Source organism: Solanum tuberosum, unplaced genomic scaffold (assembly GCF_000226075.1).
Source record: "Solanum tuberosum cultivar DM 1-3 516 R44 unplaced genomic scaffold, SolTub_3.0 scf00154, whole genome shotgun sequence".
NCBI lineage: Eukaryota > Viridiplantae > Streptophyta > Magnoliopsida > Solanales > Solanaceae > Solanum > Solanum tuberosum.
Window position 1 is genome coordinate 1272878 of NW_006239079.1, and position 16978 is coordinate 1289855.

The following is a 16978-nucleotide window of genomic DNA, read 5'->3' on the forward strand; positions in this document are numbered from 1 at the left end:
TTGTTTTGACTCTTGAAAAACGAAAAGTGCCACATAAATTGAGACAGTACAGAGGGAGTAGTATTTTATTGTTTTTGGTCTATTCTTGTAGTTATTATGTTTATTCCAGTATTTTCTTCTTCCTTGTACTTAGATTTGTTGTAGTTGAGTCGGGGTTCTTTCAGAAACAACCATTCTATCAAGTAATGATAAGATCTGCAGCATATATTCTACCCTCCTCAAACCCCACTGGTAAAATTTCACTATGTATATTGTTGTTAGTTAAAATTCCACGTATAGTTTAGAAAATCGGATAGTTTTGGAAACTTATAAAGTTCTTCTGTGAAACTATGATTAATTAAACATATTAAGTCCTTAAAAAATGTATCTGATTAGATTCAGGCGGAGTAGTTAACATTTTCATATATTAATAGAAAGTCATGATTTTTCCTTAAACAAATTGCTTCTAAGATTTTTGCTACTCATAATTGTTGACTTACTCGTAACTACAAAACTTTTAAAGCAGAGAATACTGTATAGTGACAATAGAACTTCAAAATTTAACATGTAAGGTAAAATTTTAGCATTAAAGTTACCAAGAAAGTACAATTACAATTTACAACAACAACAATAGAAAGCAAAACAAACTACATATGACCTATCTCTTCTAGGAAATCCAAGTGTTAATGTTCGAAGTCTTTCATAACATTCCTTTTACACACAAATAATATTAATAAATAAATAAATAAATTCCAAGAGACATTTAATCTTTATCCAGGATGCATCTTGTAATATTCCTTCAAGCAAATCCGGTTTATTTCCAACATCTTATCCATAAAATACATAAGGGAATTGTTTTTTCCCATTAACGAATTAGACAAGTATTGTTTGACAACTATTTTTAGTATAATGGACAAGTAAAGATGGATGAAGAGATCTAACATCTAAAAAAAACTTTCCAATGAACATTATATTAGCTGTTTATGGTTCAAATATTTTATTTAAAGTTGAATTTTTATCATCTCATTCAAATTGTAAAAATTATAGGGGCCCGGGTTTTAGAAAATAATAAGTGTTTGAAAATCCATTTAAAAGAAACAACTTTTGATGTGAAAACCATGCCAATGTCATGAATTTCAAATTTAAATGATGAAACGTCTTTTGTCCATAATACTGTGATAGAGTTTCACTTTTCTAAGTTTGAATGTCATACATTCCAAAAATTAACTAATTTTTCAATTCTGGACTATTGGAAAATGGCTATTTTTAAATTTTCCCATTATTTGTCGTCTGGATTGTACTACAAAAAATAATTGTGGTTGTAGCACGTGCTATATAGTAAATTGAAAGCTTATTGATCAAATGTTTGACATACCATCCTGAATCTACAATGATGTGAAAGTTCATTGAGAATTCTTGTCGCCTTGTCCAATTTTAATGAATTTTCATGTGTGCCTGTCCCTAATTGAACGATCGATTTGGTGTGATCGTATGGTTACCTTAATATTTTCTTCTCATTTTGTCTTTACTTATTATTTAATAATTCTATTTTATCATTTATGATTTACCCTATCTTTCCATAGTGGCTCTACCTCATACCGTTCAATTTCTTATAGGTTTATCATTCAAATTATGGATGTGTGACATTATATAACAACGGAGAACATACAATCTATCCAAACATTATATTCATTAAAACAATACAGTATGATACAACACAATACATTATGAAACTAGTCTCCTCATTCTTCAAAAGTTAAATTGACACTGTCCTAAAGATTTACTTAGACCGTCGACAAATTTCAGTTGTACAATTTTGAATTTCAACTCTGGTTAATTTTCAACTAACAGATCTCTGGGGCACTTTTAAGTTATGACTACTATATCAAGGAACCTTCACTATTTCTAATAGTATTTATTGATATCATTCTACATTTTTTCCTTACCAACTAGCTTTCATAATTTCCATGCCTTCATGTTTTTTTTTAATCAGGAATTTCTTCTTGTTTTTATCAATATGTGGTGATCATGACACAATACGTAAGGCTCTTGGATATACATTCTAATTGGTAGCCCTAAAAGTGGCAACTAGTATGATTTTTACTTTGAAACAAAACTTTAATAAAGGAAAGAGTACCTACAAGGACAGAGCAAAGAAGGATCATAGAGTCGTGGAAAGCATAAACAAGACAAATTATAATAGTGAATCTTGTCGATTATGAAAGCAAAAAAAAATAAAAAAAAATCCTTAGTTGGATGGTCCCTCACCATTCATATCCACATTTCCCATTATTATTATAGTCAATGTCTAATTGTATTTGCACCAACATTTTATTCTCCATGGCCATGTGGAGGTGGGAACAAGACCACTCCACCCAAAGTACCAATTCTAAAAAGAGAAACCCTATATAAGCTATAGTTTTAAATTTTAATTAATAGTTTGGGACATGTCAACGCGGAAAAAACAGAAAAAACCCATCATTTTGTCTACCATCTCCTCACATGGTTGCACAATGGGATAACTTATACAACTATATTACTTGAAAAGTAAAAAGATCACACCATAAACAACTCTAAAGTCAGCTCTTTGGCAATCACAAGAAAGGATTAATTGTATTCTTTAAGTAAATGAGAGTACAAAACAAGCCACATCAAAACTTTAAAAATGGAGTTTATATTATATGCACCGACTATGTAAAAAAGCTCCCACACAATTAGGTTAAGTTGACCTACAATAACAGGTAGCTCTTCGTATCAAGAATGATAGTAATAACCTAGAAAACAGAGTAATAACCTGCAACAACCGATTACATTGCACAAACAGTGTTGTTTTTATCCGATCAGTTATATAAGTTGAAACTTTAGAGGTCGTTTGATAGTGCATAAGAATAGTGTTGAATAGAGTGTATTTAGTAATGTTGGGATTATATTTATACATTGTTTGATTTGATGTATTAACGGCAGTTATGTCTTTACTCGTGCCATGTATTAATAACCATTGTATTACCAAAAGTCTAATACCATGATTTCCTAAGTATGATACTTTTAGTTATATACATAAGCTAAAAATCCTACCAAACAAAGAATTAAATAATGTCATGTCTAATATAGAATCTAATACATCCTACCTAACGACCATGTAAAGATAATTGCATTCATCTTGTGCAGCCATTTTTGAAGCTCAAACTCTGATTAAAGACCTTGCAGTAATAGCAGGCTATTGTTGTTTATATAAGTTTCTGCATTTGAGAAAACAAGCTCATGTATCTAGTGAAAATGTACGTCGAATACCCATATTCGGACCAAGGCAAATGAAATGCTACACAGATACCGGATGGCCATGCAAACTCATTGAATATCAGGACAGAAACATTATACATGTGGAAAAGTCTCGTAAGCAATTGACTCACTCCCCTTCACATTAACGATAGACAAAAGCTTTGTAACTCAAGAAAACATCATTTTATGGTACGATATTTTACCAAAATCAAACTTGTGAGTTGCAAAAAAGCTTTGACAGTTTAGTCCAGAAGCTCATGAATCTAACATGTTACATGACCTCATTAAGCGAACATCAAGGTTAACAACTCTTTTTCTCAGCACAAGCTACTGACAAGTTAAGCCATAAAGTCATCTACACTTTCAGCAGACAAGAGAAGACCTGAGTGATGTGGCGGTAGGAAGACATGTGCACGACGCCCATCGGATAACTGTTTCGGTCACCACAATATCAATCTGCTCAAATTCACCAAGACCAATTGTATGGTTCCTCCTGCTCTGGATGCCTAGAGTTCTAGATCCATTTGATCCACTCTTTCTAACTTCTGCTGTCTTATCTCTTACCACTTGCTCAAGGCTTACAGGAGACTCTGACAACATAAACACCTTTCCCACACTGGCATCTGTGACATGAGTCGAATAGGTTTAAATCCTAGGACTCCAGACGGACAGATAACTTTGGCTATAGCAATTTACAGTTTAAGATGAATTTTTTTAAAAAAACTGTGAAATTACCTTTATGAAGTAAATCCACATCAGATGCCCTAACAGATAAATCAACTTCATAACTCCCTTGATCAACAACTAAACTTGAGCCGAAGAATGTAAAACTAGGCAGTGTTAGAACAGGAGAAGCAAAGTCATGGCCATTTGATCCATTAGTACTACTGAAAGAGAATACAGCGGATCCATAGGAAGTTGTTGATTGTTCGGTTAGTAAAGTAGAAAATGATGACTTGCACGTGAATTTTGGCGATTGGGCATCAATTAAAACGGCAGAACCTGTGCCAAAACTGATATCCTGATTCCGAGTCATAAGAGAAGAGCAGCAGGAGCCTTCATCTGAATGCACTTTTAGGCATGGTTCATTGAAATGCGGTGAGATATCCCGTACCCAAGCATGATCTGTTAAGTGTCAAAATCATAAGTTTGAGGTAAGACAAGAAGTAAGCTGCTCAACTGATACATCCTCAACTGCTTCACTACTTAGATAAAAGAAAAAGCCTTTTAAGAACTGAAAAATCTAACTCAATCAGAGAAAATCAGTTTATGAATTGGATCTTTTTTTTAATGACAAGGAAAACCCGCAGCCGCTACCCTTTGGGTGCACACAGGGTAAAATCCTCGCTCCTATACAATAGCTCGCAAACACACAGGAAAGGTAACCCGCACTAAGCAAGCCCGGTGCGACGAGCTCAACCCAGAAGTCAAATCCCTTGCTTTCGCTGGCATTTGGTAAAGAGGTTTCGAACTTGAGACCTCCAACATGGAAGTCCCAAAGGCTCAAACCACTGGGTCACCCCGAAGGATTTTATGAATTGGATCTTCCGAAGTTAGATTACAGCTTAGGTAAGAAAAATTCATCCATTGACTGAGGAATTTTGAAGATTCATCATCTTGAGAAGCAGGCTGAGAGCACAAACAAAGTGTGGTAGCAAATATGATATATCATGTTGTAGAGGTCAATTTCATATCCACGGGAATAAGAACAATTTTGAGAAGAATATAAGATAGCAAGTCCTTCAGAAATTTACGGATCTGATGCAGTTACATATCTAATGAATTCTAGATATTCTGGTTTTCACAGTTTACTATCCACTTCTACCCTTAGTAGGTTCATTCTATATTCACAAGCTTATGTGCTTGATCAATCTATCCTTTCAAACCAACTACTGATGTCAAACACAAATAAATATACATTCTTGATGCATCAAACGTCAGTCAACAGTTCTATTTTCTTTGTCAAGATTATTCATCAGTTCTATTTAGGTAACAAGTATAATGAATTTGATAAATATCTTGCATATTATACCTAGAATTTGCTGAGGTGTAAGCCTCTGGGAAGGATCCGTACATAGCATTCCTTTAATCAACTCTTTTGCTGAAGATGATATTGTATCCCACCGATCAGAAGGAAACCGCAAATCAGCTGCCCTGACAGCATCAAAGATCTTTGACTTTGTCTTCCCCCAAAATGGTGGTATTCCACTAAGAAGAATGTAAAGAATAACACCAGTGCTCCAGATATCAGCTGCTTCATTATAACCTCCTGCCAGGACCTCAGGAGCTATATAAAATGGGCTGCCAACAGTACCATGCAAACTTTGACCTGGAACAAGAAAGTTGATGATGCATAAAATTATCAGAATAGGTATAACAATGTTGCATATAGGTTTTTTCAAAGGAAAGGAGAAATTATACCTGGCTTGATGTAAGTTGCGAGACCAAAATCAGCTAATTTTATCGGAGAAGAAGAACCCTTTGTAGCCAAGAGAATGTTCTCTGGCTTAAGATCTCTGTGTACAATGCCTTTATGATGGCAGTACATCACCACTTCCATTAGGTCATGGAAGAGAACCCTGGCCTCAGCCTCGGAAAATCTACCATGCCTCTCCAGCTGGTGGAAAAGTTCTCCCCCAGCACAAAGCTCCATTACTAGATGTACACAATCTTCTTCCTCATAAACCGCCTTGAGATCTACAACATTTGGGTGGCCAGAAAGCCTGGTCATTATTTCAATTTCAAGCTTGACACTTCGCACATCCTCCTGAGTCACCAATCTATTTTTTGCAATTGATTTGCAGGCCAACACCTCTCCGGTAAACTTGTCAGAGCATGTCCTGATTATCCCAAACTGTCCCCAGCCCAGCTGTTCTCCAAGAACGTAACGATCATGCAGATTAGCAGTATGACTTGCATCCAAAATGGTCCCACTCAAGTTTGCAACTTTATAGCAACATGATGTATAAAATGATGATTCAGTGTTGCTGTTGCTCTTGGCAACAGCCATACGAGAATTGAACCCAATATAACCAGAGGATACCAATGAAGATCTCAACTTCCGTTTCTCCAATCTCGAAAACACTGACTACCTTGTCGAAGTTATCCTCTCCAACAACTAGGAAACAAAATTTTCAAGTCAAAATAATTGATTTTGAACCATACAAATTTGGTCAACATACTAAAAGAAGCTTCCAACAACCAGATGGTGAAGTCTGTGTCTACATTAGCCGTTCAACTAATCTGGTCATTATGCCCAATAATAATAAACTCGTCACATCACAAGATCATACTCTAAGCTGCAAACGTGAAAACCAGCTGGATCTGACAAGTCAAAAAACGTGCACAAACTCAATTTCAAGTTCACATACTGCAAATTGAAGTTCTTACAATTTACAAGATAATAACTTTCAGAAAAACCACAGTGCAAAAACAAAATTCAGCTAAGCCTATCTTTGGACAGATCCTACAACTATCAGTCTGTTAATAAAACGAAAACAACAAACAACAAACATAAAGAAAAAAGATTTAATATTTCAAAAAAAAAAAAAAATACTGTACTCTACACATTTTCACAACTAAACCCAACTAGCCAATAAAATCAACAACATACGTCACCAAGAAAAACAATTTAACACCCTGATCAACTCCCAAAACACAAACTAGCAAACACCCAGAAGCAGAAAACACACATAAAGAAAGATGGCTCCAAGAAACATATTCAAACTGACGAGAACCTCGAAAACAGAAAAAGACCCAGATCCATTTTTTTCAAGAAACGCATAAAAAGACGAACTTTTTTTCAAATCAAAGGTGTAAGATACAAATACAAAGAAGGGGCAAGCCAAAATCACGAACCAGAGAAGGGAATTGGGTCGGAGTTACTATCAATTTCTTTGCCCACAAGGCCACAACCCACAGGGAGAGAAAGAGACCACCTGTGGAGTGGGGCTGTCTGGTCGCCTTCAAAGTTCTTAAGCTTAAACCCAACCCCTACACACAAAATTAATTTGATTTCTATACGCGGAGTCTTTTGCGTTGTGCTGTATTATTATTTTCTTTCTTGCTTTTTCCTTTTTGCTTCTTCTTTCGTGTGTCTGATATTTGTATTGAAATTTCATTAATTTAAATTTATATGGTGTTGAATTTATTTTGAAAAAATCATGTATTATCATGAATCTTTTCATGAAATCAAGGTCTTTGGTTAAAAAAATTAGTTTCGTTGGTCCATATCTGATATACGTGTTGAAACTCTACGTCTGATATACGTGTTGAAACTCTACGTTGTTACAGGGTTCATTATGGAAAAATTCATTTGAATTTGCGTGGTGTAGGAATCATTTTGAAAAACACTTATTGCCAAGAATTGTTTTCATGTCAAAAGACTCAAAATCAAGATTTTTTATTTTAAAAAACAACTGCATTGGTATATGTCTAATATACGTGTTGAAACTCGATTAATTTGAATTCGCGTTATTGCAGGGTTCACTATAGAAAACTACTTATTACTAGGAATTTTTTATATCAAAAACTCAAAATTAAAATATTTAATTTTAAAAAAAAAGAAGCAATTTCCACGAACGAATTTCCTTTGGTGCTTTGTTGTTTGGTTAGGCCATTGCTTTTGAATTTTAAATATTTGAATTTAATTATCATTATTTTTTATACCCATTTGCCCTACCTTTCTGAGTTGTGTATGTACGTACATAAATAATGCAGATACCCTTTGAACGTGACATCATCCGTCATCTCTCAGAATCTTAGTTTTTATGTAGACCTAAAAAATATACACTTTATGTGAGTACATTTTATTTGAATGGATAAGAATTTAGGAAAGAAAGGAAAAATTTTAGATTTATAGGGAGAAGACATAAATTTTTCTTTGAATATATCTTAAAAAGTCAGTTTCATATTTAAATTATCATGACGATTTATTACATATATTTACTATTTAAAGTGAATTTAATACCACCCTAAACATGTAATGTCGCTCTCACAGTATGTGGTGTATTACACTCGTAGTCATATCAACGATACATCAGTGCTATGTCAAAAATTATAATTTTTTATATCCTTTTTGTTTTGTTTTCTTTATAATTAACTTTTCCTTTGTTAACTATAATTTACCTCGTTTGGTGTGAGGGATAAACATAAATAGTCCTGGGACAAAATTTAGATGTCTTGTTTGGTTGACATGTTTGGGATAACTTATCCCACCATTTATAGCACAGTGATCGGATAAATTATCTCATATACATGGTGTGATAAGTCATTCCAGGATAACTAACCCCAGGATAGTTAATCCTGGGATAACTAGTTCCCAACCAAACGACCCCTTTGATTATTAAAATTCTCTAATAGTTATATCTTCTTCATAGCAAAATTATAAAGAAGAAACTTTCAGTAATGGCCGTCAAGAAAACTGTCCGAAATCCGAAGCTTATTTGTGGAGTGGAAGAATTTTGTCGTTTAAAAATGAACCACAAGGAAGCTGCTTCAGTTTCTTCCATTGATTGACCATGAAAATCGAGCTTTCAATGTATCACTTCACTGTGAAGTACAATTTGTTGTGACTTGCCAGTTGCAAATATTTTTCAGAGTCGAACATATTATTTTTTTCTTTTCTATGTTCTTCACGAAGGTTTCTTAAAAGATAGGGATAATAGGAAATAATTTTCTTCCCCTTTTCAGTCAATTAATCATCATATTCATTCAAAAAGCCTACCGTAGCTCCAACGGCTAAGAAACCCCCAACATTTTACCACATCGATGATGTGAAGAAACTTCTTGTTAAAAAACACAAATAAAAACCAACAAATCTTAGGTCAAGTATTATATCTGATACTATTTTGATTATTTTTATTGGGAGATTTACGGGTAAAAGGGTTATGTTTTTTAAGCAACTTGTTTTTGGGTTGCTTTTTGTGGTCCATTTAAGCTTAATGGAGAGTGAAGAAGATGCGGAGGCTAAGGAATGAAGAAGAAGAGATGTCGGGGGGTGGGTGGGAATATAAGGAGAATTTTTTATTTTATTTTTACTTTAATAATTATCTGGCGCGCGTGATTTTTTATTTATTTTTAATTATCTTGTCACGTTAGTTTTAGGGGGGAAATAAATTCACTTTTAACTAGTAAAAGTGTGTAATAGGTTATCATGATAGTTTAAGCGTGTAACTGATTTTTGGGACAAGTTCAGAAGGAAATCTATGCCTTTTTATATGATTATAATTTTTTGAAATTTATCATTTTAAATGTGGCGTAATATTCATGTGATTGGAGATTTTCCTTTTTTAAACCAAAAGTAAAATAAAAGGCATGAATTAATTGTTTTTATAAATTTAGAAGTGTATTTTTCTTTTTAAATAAAATAAAAATGAAGTATGTGACATATCCTGGGTGTAATAATCATTGTAAATGACTAAATTTTGTTTTTGGAAAATAATAATAATCAAGACAAGAAAGATAGTGATAAGTAATAAATTTGATTTCAATAATTTATGCATAGGTTACAATCTTTATAAAATATTATAAAAAGATATAATCCCCTAATTCTTCTCCCCGCGATCATCAACTCAAAGTGTTGCTTCATTCTTGAATCAATGGATTATTTATTGGAATTTCACCGCGAATGCAGGGCCAAACTTTGATCACAATTGTGGAGATATGAGAATTTGTGGATCACAACTTCAACTTGGAGATAATGACTTTTTTGTATTTGAAAGACATACGGTTCACTACTCAAGAATAAAGTTTCTTTATGCATTTCTCTTCTCTTTTTTCTTATCTTATGAAGACTCCTTTACATGAGATAGGATCTTGGAGGTATTTTTGTCTCTTAGTAATTTTAAAGGACTTTGGGTTTGAAGAATATGAGTTGGGCTCGTCTTAACAACTTAACAATTTGAGCCAAATATAATTTGGACTTTATTTAAGTCATGTAATTTTAATTCAACATTATTAATCAATAATTTATTTAAGCCAATATTAATTCAACATTATTAATCAATAATTTCACTTGATCAACACATCCATGAATTTGAATTTAAATATAAGTTTATCGATAATTCACACTTTATTATTATTTTTTAAATCATTTGTGTCAATTTTTTCATTTTTTTAGATAGCTATTATATATTCATGATTAAGATTAAAATTTTGTTATATAATATTTATATGAGGTTCCTCTTTAATAAAATTTGAGTGCTCACATAAATATTCCAAATAATATCATAGTGACACAGTTCATTCAATGTACAACAACTATTGAACTACTTCAACAAATATATGAGTAAGAAATAAAGCGCCTGATGAGGATTTCATAATTTAATTATTCGTGATGGTTTATCTGTCTGATATGACTATATGATAAAATATAAAGGGAAAAAATCATAATATATCTCTCAATTTTGTTATTTAGAACTGATATGCCCTTCGTTATAAAAGTGACTCATATATGCCCCTATCATTATAAAATTGGCAGACATATACCCCTCAATATTACAAAAATGGCTCACATATACCCCTACCGTTACGAAAGTGATAAAATTAATTTTTTTGATTCTTCATATTTAAAAAATTATGTATTTGATCTTTTTCATACATAAATTATTTTTTGACTTCTTATTATTATTTAAGTTTCTTATTCTTATATCAATTTTTTTTCATTCTTTAGTGTAAAATAAGATAAATAAAAAGAAAAAAGGTGCGAATGAAAAAAAAGATAAAAAAAAATAAAACAACTTTTTTTGCTATTGTAATTAATTTAGTATTTATATCTGTAAAGTTTTTTAGGATATTTATAGTAAAGATTATAAGAAAATAAGTGAAAAGAATAAATTTGACCATCAAAATAATAAATTCAAATTTGCCGTTGAATTAAAAAAAGTTAAAAAAAAATGTGTGAGAAAGATAAAATATATCCCTACATGGATTATTTTTTTAATAAAAATTAATTTAAAATTATTCTTTTCATTCCCGTTAGAGAAAAAGGGTATATGTGAGTCGTTTGTGTAATAATATGGGTATATATGAGTCACTTCAGAACGAGAGGTATATCAGCCCTAATGACAAAGTTGAAAGGTATATTAGACCCTTTTTCCAAATTTAAAAGAAAGTGGGTAAATGATTAATCTTTTATGTGAAGGGTTCCTCTTTGAATAATAAATATTGTAGCTAGATTAAGCTCTCGTTTAATCATAGATTTTAAAAAGAAAAAAAATCAAAAATTAAAAAGTTTGAATTTCTACTTAGCTTGACCATAGAATTTATTTAGTTTTTGAAATTAAATATTCAAATCTCAAAAATAGCTTCAAATCTCTTTTCGGCTTAAAAACGGCCATTGAATTATTTAAAATTTTAAAATTTGTCCCGAACTTTTATATTTGATTGAAAGTTTCCCTATCTTTTACAAATGAATATATTTATTCGACTAGTTTAAATTTCAAACCCTACTCCAAACTTTTATATTTAGAAAAAACCTTCATTGTTCAGATTAGTCTTCTATGTTTTTTTTTGTATATCATTCAGTTGCAGCTAATGTTTTGACCTTGATACAGTTGAGTATTTTTTACAGTTTTTAAAATTTATGTATACAAGTCATGTTTTATATATATATATATATATATATATTGAAAATTTATGTCGAAGTCCAAACATATTTTCAAATTCAAAACTTCACCTAAATCCAACTTTATGTGTTTTTTTTTAAAAAAAAAAAATTAAGTTCAAACACTAACTAAGATGCTTCTTTTATTCAAACTATCAAGATCAATTTAACAATGAGTCGTTTGGTTTGGAGACAAATTATGTTGAGATTAGTTATGTTAAAATTAGTTATATTGAGATTAGTTATATTCAAATTAGTTATTCTAGTATTATTTCAGTCGTTTGATTTGTTGTATTAAAAACAACATGCATTTCAAAATTTCTAATTAAGACAAAGTTGTTTGAATACCCCCACCTTATTATTCAATAGAAAAGGAGGTTGAGGGACCTGAGAGGATTTTTGTCATTTTCACTATTTTATCTTAAGATAACTAATTTGATATTATTATTTCACTATCTAATAGGAATAACTTACCTCGATATTAATTATTAATCGTTGCATAACTTCTCACAAGATTAATAATCAAATTTTGGATAATGTTGTATGAAATTTTTATCACAAAAGTATCTATGTTTGCTTAGCATATCAATCAAATGACCCCTAAAAGTGTGGTGTAATTGCTATTCTTGCAATCAATTCAATTGACTTTTTTGGGATAGTTTCAAATATATACGAGAGGAAATACATTAAATCTCCTTTGAACTTGGCTGCAAAATTTACTTTGATACTTTAACTACACGGGTGTTCAAATATCCCCCTAAACAACTTTCAAGTGAATTAAATATCCCCTAATGGCTGATATGACAAATAAAATAAAAAAAACGCGTAAAAAGCTAAAAATTAAAGAGAAAAAAATAATTGGCTATTTTGATTTTCTTTTCGGCCAATAAGAATTTTTATCTTCATCTTCCTCACACCCCACCCCTATCCACCAACAACCCTAGCCCTTTTTCTTCCTCACACCCACCACCCCTTGCCACCCTCAACCACCACCTGCACCAGCTCCTCATTTTCTTTTTCGAGCTCCCCATTTTCTTTTTCTTTCTTCGAAATCCTTCACCTTCACCCTATTTCTCCTTCTTCGAACCCTCAATCTGCACCCCTATTTCTTCTTTTTTTTCTCTTCTTCTTCTTCCTCTTCTTCCCCTTCTTCCTCTTCCTCTTCCTCCTCTTCTTGTTCTTCTTCCTCCTCTTCCTCTTCTTCTTCCTCTTCTTCCTCTTCCTCTTCTTCATCTGCACCCCTATTTTTTTTTTTTTTTCTCTTCTTCTTCTTCCTCCTCCTCCTCCTTCTCCTCTTCCTCCTCCTCCTCTTCCTCCTCCTCATCCTCCTCCTCCTCTTCCTCCTCCTCTTCCGCCTCCTCTTCCGCCTCCTCTTCCTCATCTTCTTCCTCGTCTTCTTCCTCGTCTTCTTCTTCTTCCTCCTCTTCCTCCTCCTCATCTTTTTCTTCTTCTTCTTCGTCCTCTTCCTCCTCTTCTTTTTCCTTCTCCTCCTCTTCCTCTTCTTCTTCTTCTTCTTCTTCTTCCTCTTCTTCCTCCTCCTCTTCCTCTTTTTATTCTTCTTCCTCTTCCTCCTCCTCCTCCTCTTCCTCCTCTTCCTATTTCTCTTCTTCTTCTTCCTCTTCTTCTTCCTCCTCCTCCTCCTCCTCCTCGTCCTCCTCTTCGTCCTCCTCTTCTTCCGCCTCCTCTTCCTCCTCTTCTTCCTCCTCTTCTTCCTCCTCGTCTTCTTTCTTCTTCTTCTTCTTCTTCCTCCTCCTCCTCTTCTTCCTCTTCCTCTTCCTCTTCTTCTTCTTCTTCTTCTTCTTCCTCCTCCTCCTCTTCTTCCTCTTCCTCTTCCTCTTCTTCTTCTTCTTCTTCTTCTTCCTCCTCCTCCTCTTCTTCCTCTTCCTCTTCCTCTTCTTCTTCTTCTTCTTCTTCTTCCTCCTCCTCCTCTTCTTCCTCTTCCTCTTCCTCTTCTTCTTCTTCTTCTTCTTCTTCCTCCTCCTCCTCTTCTTCCTCCTCTTCCTCTTCTTCTTCTTCTTCTTCTTCTTCTTCGATGAACTTCTTTCTCCCCCTTCTTTCTCCTTCTTCGGAATATTCATACCCCATTTATTCTCACTTATTCTTAGATGTGATATACAACGAAAAAAACAAAAAAAAACCAACAACTTATTATTGCTTCAAGATCACTACTTATGAAGGTGTTTATTGATTTGATGAAGTTAAAGCTCTTTTTAGTGAAAAAATTATAATTTTTTCATCTCAAAATTAATTTTTAGTTATAACTATGTATTTACTTTGATAATGTGCCTTAAAGATTGAATGTTTTTAGTGAAAATGGTCTTGAGAATTTTGGATCTATGGAGTTTGCTCTTTTTTGAGAATATTTTACTTTTTATTTTTCTGTTTTATAATCTTGGATTAATTTTCTTTTTTCCTTTCTAAAATTGTGAATTAAGAAAACAAAAAAAAAAGGAATTAAAAACTCAAAATATAAATAATTATCAATGTGGCACTGATGTGGCAGTGATGTGGCACTGACGTGTCGATGACATGGCGCGTGTGGAATACACTTGCCATTGTGAGACTGGTCTTATAAACTTAGGACGAATTTAAATTCACTTGAAATGAAATTAGGGTGGTAAACAATTATATGTAAAGTTAAAGTGCTAAAGTAAGTTTTGATGCCAAATTCAGGGGAGATTTTATGTAATTTCTCTATATACAATAAAGTAAATAACTTACACCAAATATAACCATGTGATACACTCAAAAAGTTGAAAGTACACAAAGATGGTAGAAAGTATATACCGACTATACATTATGATATACTAAAAAAAACTGAATATAACTTACATATACATGAATTATACACTGAATGAATATTATGATTCATTCAAAAAGTTGAATATAGCTTAAATATACATGAAGTATACACTAACTATTCAATCACGACCAACTCAAAATCTCCTCAACAAATCCAAATTTTAGATATAAAATCCATTCGATTTTTAGAATCTTTTGATATATAATGCGTCTTAACCGATTCACATTCGTTGTACACCAAATTTTAAGAAGAAGAAGAGAGAAGAAAAGTTGCGTCTGACTATTTTTTCGGTATATAATATGGTCAAATGATCATTTTTCCTAATATGTATAACCTGCTGTGAATATGTGGTAAATAAATTTATGGCCGGACATTCTGCATAATTATCAAAAAAAATTATGATTATTCGTATAAGAGAGCAAAAAGTAAATATGTATTCATTTCGTATGAATTTTCTCTTAAACTATGCGAAATGTTCAATTTATCCTTTATTTTAAAATAAGGACAAATTTGTTCCTTTTTGCATAGTTTAAAGAGGGGGCAGCCCTCGGCCCGATCATCCAATTCGCTCCAACAGACAGGCATGGTTCTGTAGTCAAAGCAACTTCGTCGGACAAACATCGTTGCTCCTCTTGAATATATTGATGATTTTCATGAATCTGTTTCAGGGTCTCCATTTCATTGAAATGAAACTAGTAACGATGAGAGCATATTTTATCACAACTATTAATAAATGATAAATTTGTTTCATTTCACATTACTTAGGACAAATTGATTTTGTCCCTTTATTTTTAAATAAATATTGTTTCGCTTTTAGCTTAGTAGGCTTTTGACCATAATATTTGAGAGCTTGATTTTAAGCTTTAATTTTAGATCAAGTGTTTGTTTGTAAAACTAGCACAAAATTTTAATTTCAAATCATGATTTCAGATTCAAATATCTTCAAAAAGTAGGTTTTGAAATTTCAAACTATAATTGATTTTTTTTTTAAAAAAATCGACCCATAAATTTATATATTACAAAAAAAAATCATATAGGAATTTTAAAAATTGCAAAACATGAATTAAGTTCGATTTATCAAAGAACAATTAGTTACTACTATTATTAATTTACATGATAATAAATATTTATAATGTTATGTGTATTTTAAAGTTTATAATAACATATAATTATAAATATATATATTTTTTAAAACAACATGGAGATGTGAGATTTATTAATTCGGCGTCTTAGGATATTCTGATACCTTATGAATGACGTATGAACTATGATGTGTTTATGTTGTAAAATTGTATAAGGGGACGTTTGGTAAGGAGTATTAGGAAAAATAATTTATGTATTATGTATGGTATCATTTAGTACTATGTTTGGTAGGAATTTTGGGCATATGTATAACTAATCCATTGATTATTTATACACCCTATATGGTATTATATGATGTACTAGTACCTCCACTTGGTGGTATTAGTAATACATATGATTTAACCATGAGAATATCTATGTAAAGACAAAAAAAAATTATTATTCAGAGAGAGTTGTTTGTTGCTAAATAAATTTAATACAAATCAATTAATATTTAAAATGTGAGTTGTTTAACATTTACTAATTGAAAAGACAAATATATCACCACATGACGTTTGTGATCTTAATTGAATGTATTATTTGTTGATATATTTGTGTTTTTCTAATTGTTTGTATTTTGAGCAATTTATAAAATTGCATACATATTAAAATTACAACTTGTCATTTTTACGTGTAAATGTAGATGATTTATTCGATTTTACTCTCATTTACCGTCTTTTCGATTTTAAAAGTATATGATATATCTTTTTTAAATAGAAAATTGATGTTTTGTGCATGATCAATTTATTAAGATGAAATTATTTACCCTTAAATAATTCAAGTGAGAAAATAACAAACATGTGTTTTTCTCCTATCTAGTTAGAAGGCCACCAAAAAATAATATTGCCCGACAATTATCTACATTAATCCAATTACATAAAATAAAAAAATTCATAATAATTTAAGGGTATAATTGAAAAGAAGCTTTTTGTAAAATTTTAGCTCAAACACAAGTTAGTGAAAAACAATGAACCAAACACTTGATAAAAAATAAACTCTGCATTACTAATCTTTGTACCAAACAACCCTAAGCATTTGAGAAGTTTAATAATTTTCACAAATTATTGAATTTTTATATTTATGAAAAAAATTCAAATTTTAAAAAACGCATATTACAACTCTAAATAAAAATTATAAACTTCAAATCATTTAATGGCGCTTAGTTTCTTAATAATTTTATTTTTACGGGG

General features: G+C 31.7%; 1 protein-coding gene across 3 annotated transcripts; it reads right to left on the reverse strand.

The window, feature by feature from the left end:
• Nucleotides 1-3316: 3316 nt before the first annotated feature.
• Nucleotides 3317-7282, reverse strand: LOC102577918 (CDPK-like protein). 3 transcript variants are annotated; one of them, XM_015311259.1, is made up of 6 exons: nucleotides 7117-7282; nucleotides 6461-6582; nucleotides 5680-6376; nucleotides 5291-5587; nucleotides 3994-4383; nucleotides 3317-3881 (listed from the first exon to the last, which is right to left on the reverse strand). In XM_015311259.1, exons 3-6 carry the CDS (start codon nucleotides 6266-6268, stop codon nucleotides 3622-3624), a joined length of 1536 nt encoding a protein of 511 aa, XP_015166745.1. In that variant the 5' UTR covers nucleotides 6269-6376; nucleotides 6461-6582; nucleotides 7117-7282; the 3' UTR covers nucleotides 3317-3621.
• Between the last annotated feature and the right edge of the window lie 9696 nt (nucleotides 7283-16978).